This window comes from Lotus japonicus, chromosome 4, assembly GCF_012489685.1.
Source record: "Lotus japonicus ecotype B-129 chromosome 4, LjGifu_v1.2".
Lineage (NCBI taxonomy): Eukaryota > Viridiplantae > Streptophyta > Magnoliopsida > Fabales > Fabaceae > Lotus > Lotus japonicus.
Genome location: NC_080044.1, coordinates 66269456 through 66277458, shown reverse-complemented (window position 1 = coordinate 66277458; position 8003 = coordinate 66269456). Strand labels below are relative to the sequence as shown.

General features: G+C 33.4%; 1 protein-coding gene across 1 annotated transcript; it reads left to right on the top strand.

Moving 5' to 3' along the window:
* The first annotated feature begins 4274 nt into the window (after positions 1 to 4274).
* LOC130713177 (uncharacterized) lies at positions 4275 to 7695 on the top strand. The gene is made up of 5 exons (XM_057562968.1): positions 4275 to 4662; positions 4779 to 4952; positions 5074 to 5180; positions 5787 to 6124; positions 7052 to 7695. The coding sequence occupies exons 1-5, from the start codon at positions 4390 to 4392 to the stop codon at positions 7648 to 7650; spliced, it is 1491 nt and encodes a 496-aa protein (XP_057418951.1). The 5' UTR covers positions 4275 to 4389; the 3' UTR covers positions 7651 to 7695.
* The last annotated feature ends 308 nt before the right edge of the window (positions 7696 to 8003 follow it).

Sequence of the window (8003 nt, the reverse complement as noted above, 5' to 3'; positions counted from 1 at the left end):
TGGCTACATTAATCATACTAGCATCACTGACGACGATAACAATGTCATCAGAGCTAGGGGTTGGTGGTGGAGTCACGACAGAGTTTGGTTGGAGTGGTTGGGGGTGGACGAGAGGAAAAAATATTAAAAAAAAACATTTATGTCACTCATTCAATCCTCGTGATTCATTTAGGGAAATATTTGCACCATCGAAAACTACAACGATGTCACCGAAACTAAGGGTGGTTGTGAGTGGAGTGACGACAGAGGTTGAGGTTAGGTGGGTTGAGTAAGGAAAATAGTTTTTTACAAAATATATATATATATATATATATATATATATATATATATATTAATCACTCATTCAACATAATTATTCATTTAGGGAATATTCCTAGAACCTTACATTCGACATTGTTTAATTGATGGTTCACTAGTGGATCAAAATATTAATGGTCGAACTTAAAAGGACCCCCAAATAGACTATTGAGTCTTTGTGTAAAGAATTTATTATCATTTTTTTTAAGTGTAAAGAATTTATTATCTATTAGGCTTAGATACATTTTTGTTCCCTCCGAATGTGTGATTTTGGTTCCTATGGTTTTAATTGCTCAAACTAAGTCCATGTACTTTTAATTTTGGTCAAATGTTGATTTATCATCTAATCTAATAACAAATTTTAACGTGTGAACTGATATAAATCGTTTTAAATTGTCATTTGCATTAAAGTTTATAATCAACATCAACTTTTTCATTACTAATTGAATGAAAACTCAACATTTGGACCCAAATTGTTCAATTTTGAAAATATGGGGCTTAGTCCAGCAATTGAAACTATAAAGATTAATATCACGCATTTCTAAAATTATAGGAATCAAACGTGCAATTAATCCTATTTATTACTCCCTCCGTTCCCTATTATAAGTCACATTTTTTGAAAAAAATTTGTTACAAAATATAAGTCACTTTCTAATATCTAGGAAGCATTAAATAATTTTTTCCAAGTTCACCCTCATATTTAATATGAAAGAGATGATAAACTTTAGAAGTATTAACTTGGAGAGAGAAAATTATAGGAAAGTAAATAAGGGTAATCTAGGAAAATAAATCATTTTTTTTACAAATTTATTACTAGTAACTACTTTTCTTAATATAAGAGAATTAGTTATTTGTGACTTATATATAGGAACGGAGGGAGTATATAATATATAATATTCGAAGTGCATATTATGCTAACACTTCAACAAATCCACTTCATATATTTTTACCACATCGTCTTTTTAGCCCAGGTGTCAATTTAAACATAGTCCTTACCTTTCAAATACCTTGAATATTCATGTCACTCTTATCATAATTACAATTTGATCATAAAATTAAATCTTAGTTTACCTTTTAATATTTTAATTGTATAAATATATTTATAAATTTAATAAAAGTATCTATATATAAAAACGGAAATCAATGTTGCAATCCATATCTTTTATTTTTTTCAAGATTATAATTTTTTCTATAATTCCTCAATACGAATGAGAAGATTGGATTATTGAAGTATAAATAGTTAGTTTTTTAGCCCATGCAATACATTGAGGGTTTTTTTTTCAAAACATAATTTTGTAATAAGTTATTTTAGATGTATTATAGGTTTAAAATGAAGTAGAAATAATAAAAAAAATGTAATAGATTATTAGAATAAATTTAATCTTTAATTATAATTGTTACGAATTTAATTTCATATCTATTAAGAGGAACTAAGATGAAATTAGAAAATTTAAAATTATCATGGATAAGGATCATATAAAATAAGTTAAAATAAAAAAAAAACTATGATACACAAAATATTCTTTAGAGAGGAGGGATCAACTTACACTCCGTTCTTACACCACTAATCTTACCCCATAATGATATATTTGAAACATTTAATTATTCGAATCATATGATTTATTTTTAATTTAATTAATGTTATATGTTAAATAGTAAATAGAATAAGAGTTTATGATTAAAACCCATTTCCGTTTTACAAAAATCATATAACATATACCAAATAGAATAAAAATATCCAATTTGAGTTGGTACAACTGATCACATATTTCTAGTTTAACTCCCGCATCCACATGAGTCGAGGGTGTGAATCAGTGACGGATGCAAATGTAGTGTTGTGAGGGCAAGTGCCCTCACTTAATTTTAGGAAAAACATTAGAAAAAAAATTGAGTAGTAAAAATGTGATTTTTTATGACCCTTTTGATAAAAACATGCCCTCCCTTATGTCATACATTGCTAAATGCTCTCACTTGTGTCCCACATTGCTAAATGTCCTCACTTGAGTAGTAAAAGTATGTGGTTTTTGATGGACCATTTGGTAAAAAATGACTTCACTTGTGTCCCCTTTGGTAAAAAATGTACTGACTTCTAATAGTATTTGTTAGTTTTTTTTGTTACGAATTTATATGTATGTATTGCCCCCACTACATCACATTTATGATTCCTCACTGGTGTGAATCATCTACAGGCGTTGTTGTGATATTAAGTGTGAGTAAGTCTCACATTGGAAGATAATGATAATTTCGAGGGTTTATAAGTAAGAGGACGCGTACACCTAATATCTCAAGGTTTTTGGTCAAAGATATATTGTCCAACTCACTTGTGCTTTTCTTTTTAGCCCAACAAGTGCATACTATCAAAAAAAATTGCTATCCCTTATTGATAAAATCGGCAATAAAAAAATGCTATGCACACACGCATTCCATAGTTTACTCCACTCTTTTTTTCTCAATACGCGATACATCGCATCGGAGGAGTTCAAGGATTTGGAATTTTTCCTATTCCACAAAACCCTGTATACCGCAAGCAGGCCAACGTGGATTTGGCCTCCATTTGTAATTCCATTACTGATCCGAAGGATCCATAAGGATCCATGGACCCTAAAATTAGGTCATTGGTTTTTCCGATCCCATTCTCATGTACTCTTCACGCCATGTTGGTGATTTATGTATTTTTCGTGTCGTGTCGTGTTGGCGAGTCATGTATTCATAGTCTTAGGCGATCCCACCCTTTCTTGGCGGGTTACATTTATATGGTCTATTTTAGCGATTTATGTTTTTTACTGTGAATGAGTCGTTCTATCAGAGTCACCTCCATCATAATTTTATTTTTTGACATTTTTGTAGTGTATAATCCACTTTTGAACTTTTTTGTGGCATCTTAAGGATGGTATTCCTAAAATGGTGTAAATCTTATACTATAACCTAAAATTAAATTAAAAAAATGGCAAGTCCTATAGGTGACACCCTCCCAACCATTGTCTGGTTTGACTCTACTATTTTCTCTTACTAAAATTAGTAGTTTGATGATGTCAAAATTAATTTTATTAATTTTTTCAACATTTACTATTTGATAATAATAAATATTTCAAAAAATTATTTTATATCATAAATATTTCAAATTTTTGTAATGATATATCCTAAAATGATGATAACAAATTTATACAAATACAAAATCATTAATCTCAATTTTTATTATTGTAGAAACTTAATAAATTTGGTCAAAAAATTTGGTCATGGCAATAATTAAGTTTCTTAACATCAAACCAATTTCAAATTTGACCTGATTAAACACTATTTTCAATTAATAAGTCAATTTTTCTTAAAATTTTAACTAAACGGATAATATCAATTGAAATATTATATTTATATCTACCAAAAGAAATATTATATTTATATATATTTACAGAATCCATATATTTAATACATATAAAAAAATATCAAATTTCAACTAAATTTCTTTAAGATTGTTTAGGATTGGAACAACCCCCTAATTTTGTGAGATAGGGATTATATCCATTCCAAATATGCTTATTAAAAAAAAAATCCATTCCAAATATAATTCATACGTGTCTGACATGTCACTCAACAACTAGCAACAACTATTAAAAATCTACGTGTCACGGACTCACGCGCACTCTTCTATATATTTCTACTCTTCCGAAACAAAGGGAGCTTGTTCCTCATTCATTCTCTTTGTTCTATTCTGTTCTGTTACTGTGATTTTCAATCTTCATTCATCTCTTCCAATCCATGGAAAATTCAATGCTTCATCTCTTAGGTTCTGTGAAACGCCGTAGCTCTGACATTGAAGCGGCGTCGTATCATGATCATGATCATGATCATCACAAGGTGGCGGCTCAGTTGGACTTGGAACAACAACTGCATGAACCTCCCAACAAGCGCTGCAAACCTTCATCTTCTTCCCAACAGGTTTTTTTTATAATCTCTCTTCCTAAGGGGTTGTTTGGAAACACTCTAAAAATCAATGTATACAGTTTTTAATACTATGTGAAATTGTTTTTTTTTTTTTTTACTTTTTCTACTTTTGCATGGTTTGATCAGCAATGGGATGCTTCAAATTCAAATGTTATGGCTTCTGATTCTCCTACCCAGTTTAGCATACTTGATGAACCTGGGCCTTTGGGTCTAAAACTGAGGAAAAGCCCTTCACTAGTGGAGTTGATAAGTATGAAGCTTTCTCAAGGGAGTAGTACTATGGTTGTTGCAAATGTAAAGGATGAAAACTTGAATTCTGGAGTGAAAAAGGAGAAACAGGGTGCTGCTGCTTCTTCATCAAGGTCTGTTGTAAAGCATAAGGCTTCAAATTTCCCAGCTTCACTTTTAAGAATCGGATCATGGGAGGTATATATTTAAGATTTAAGATTTTGCATGTTGTTGTTGCTTGTGTTTTTTGGGAAATATATTTTTCAATGAATTTAGCTTAGGTCAAAATTAATTCTCTTTGTGTGTGGTGGCAGTATAAATCAAGATTTGAGGGAGACTTAGTGGCCAAGTGTTACTATGCCAAAAATAAGCTTGTTTGGGAAGTTCTTGAAGGTGAACTGAAGAGCAAAATTGAAATCCAGTGGTCAGATATCATGGCACTTAAGGCAGATTTTCCTGTTAATGGACCTAGCTCATTGACTGTAGTGGTAATTTATTCCTCTATTTTCCTTTCAATGTCATTGTCAGCCACTTCAATAGTTCTTTAACTCACAAACGCCTATGCATTGGGTATTAATTGACATATTGGTGATTTTCTGTGTATTGCAGCTTGCTAGACCGCCTATTTTCTTCATGGAGACTAATCCTCAGCCTAAAAAGCATACAGTCTGGCAAGCAACTTCAGATTTTACTTATGGACAGGCCAGCGATTATAGGTATATTCTTTTTTATCATCTGATATGTGGATCTGGGCTCATGTTATACATTGGTGTAGATTGATAAGTATTATGGTCTCATTGATTTGTCCTAAGCTGGACAGAAGAACCAGTATTCAATATAATTTTTGTAAAAGATCAGAGACTGAGTTCCAATGGGATGTTGAGAATGCAGTCGGATTAGTATTGTCAAATAGCGGATATCGCGGCACTATAGCGCTATAGCGCAGCGCTCTGAGAGCTCAGCGCTATCCGCTATTAGCTGCTATTTTCCGCTATGAGGGCTTGGCACAGCAGATTTCTGTCATTATGCTATTTTCCGCGATCCGCGATTAATAACACCGTGGCGGATAAGACAAGATCACTTATTGAATTCATTGAGGGGTTGTCAGGTTAAATTTGATGCAGCAGTATATTTTGGCATCAGAGCACTCTTTTTGTACAGTTTAAAGCATGTCTGAATAGTGTATTTATTGTAAAATGTTTTTTGGTAAAGTTTTGTAGTTTTAATTTGCATTAGGTTGGTTGTGTATATTTTGGTCCTTTGGCTTGCCTCCTTATTTACTAGGCCATGATGTTTGGGAAACTCCATTCTTGATTTTGCAGGCAGCATTTTTTGCAATGTCCCCAAGGAGTGCTAAACAGGCATTTTGAAAAGCTTATCCAGTGTGACGCCCGTCTTAACTTCTTAAGCCGACAGCCAGAGATAACTTTGGATTCACCTCATTTTCATTTTTATGGACGACCTTCTGCTTATAAGAACCCTGGCAATCTGAAAGATCATGATTTGAACCAAGTCAATGGTAAAGGATCTGCCTCATCTCGTTTTCAGGACATAGGATCATCTCATTCACTTCTGTCTCCATCATTTAAAATCGAGCAAAATAGTCCTCCTGGCATTTCCTTGGATAGTCTGCCCTGTGAGGCATCTTCCCACAGTTCAGGTACTGAGAGAACTTGACTTGTTTTGATTGCCCTGTTTATTGGCCCTAATGTTTCATTTATTGCCGTGTTTATGTCTAGTGTTAGAGTGAGAAAATCTTAATGTGCTATTCACATGTATCTTTCATGCTTACAATTTTGATGCACTCTTCTCTTTCAAACACTTTTACTTTGTTTGCTGGTAACTGTTTGAAAATTTATCAATGGAAGGATGAGGTGTCACTTTGAAAATTAAGTCCGTGGTGTAGTGATCCGGCAAAGTCGCTTTAGAGGGTAAAACAAGTTGTCACAGCTGTTGATTAAGAAATCAACGGTTGTGATTTAAAGAGCATCATATTTTGTTGTTGTACATGTGCAAGTATATAATCACAATCTCAACCGTTGACTCAGTTGTGATAACTTATTTTATCCTCTAAAATGACTCCCTCACTTTAGAGGAGTCAAAATCCCTGGTTTTGATATATAGACTTGCCTCTCATGATCATCATATTCTATTGACAACCATAGAACTAATCTATATTGAAGTTAAGTCTTTATTCTTAAACTTTATAAACCACATCATACTCTAGAGGAATAGCATCATTGTCACAAGCAGGATGAAAGATTGTGCATAGCATCTATATTTTTCAGATATTGGGCATTGGACATACCACACTTTGTGCTAGGTGTTTTCCATTCCAAGTAATGGCTTCAAAACTCTGACTAAGAAAATCTGCAGTGAGGATTTTTTATGTTTACATTCCAATGGTATATGATGTGAACTTTATCAATATAGCAGCATGTACATGGCTTCATAATGAACTTAAATTAAGTTATTAACTGCTCAGTTTCTATAGCTTATTTACTAATCGGTGTTGGTGGTCTTGGATATCTAAAGAATTTCATGTTGTTGTTTAAACTTATTGTTTTGTCTGTCTTCTATTTAAAAGGCATGGATCGTCTTGCAACTGAAGGGAATTCAAGCTCTGAAACTGATTCCAAGGGCCCAAGAAATTTGGATCAGATGCAAATGCCCGGGCTCCGTCATTCTATGTCAGTGAGCGATTTTATCGGCCACATTGAACATTGCCTTTCTGAAGAAATGATCTCCGGGAATCCATCCTTTTCTGACAGAATATCAGAGTACCAGGAAATGCTAGATGACATTTCACAGCATCTACTTAATGACAATCAAGCTACAGAAGCTTCTTCTGATGAAAAATCACTCATGACAAGGGTCAATTCTCTTCGCAGTCTTCTGCAGAAAGATCCTGCGGCAGTGCAGAATCCTCATGGCAAGGCAAGTGCTGTTGAAGGACCTGAAGATGGAGGAAATATTCAAGGTGGCAGCCATGACCATGAGTCAATGCAGGACAATAGAATTGAAATAGATGTCAAGGCTGCTGATGAGGACTTGAGAGATGTTTCTGGTGGCAAGCAGGCTCCCGGCATGACCAGGAAAGACTCCTTTGCAGAGCTGCTTTTTAATCTCCCTCGAATCGCATCTCTTCCAAAATTCTTGTACAACATATCAGAAGAGGATAGGTGATGTTGGAGTCAGATAGTTAGTCTCATCTCATGTTTAGAATTTCAAAATAGCCAAGAATGAAGTAGCATAGTTGAACTCAGGTGCATAGAGGATATATTATGTCTTTAGTAGCATGAAAAGTTTATTTATTTCTACCATTAGAACCACTAGGATCTATAAATTATTTTAATGAAGAATATTGGTACAGCCCCTGTGAAGAATTATTTAGGTACTTTAGCTTATGATTCATGTAATAAAATATCAGACTTATTTATGGATTCAGATACCTGTGTAGCTTTTTTTCTTGTTAGGGGTGGGGGGTGGATGGCATTTTCCTAAATTACAAAATTCAAACTCTGCACCTAATACTCATG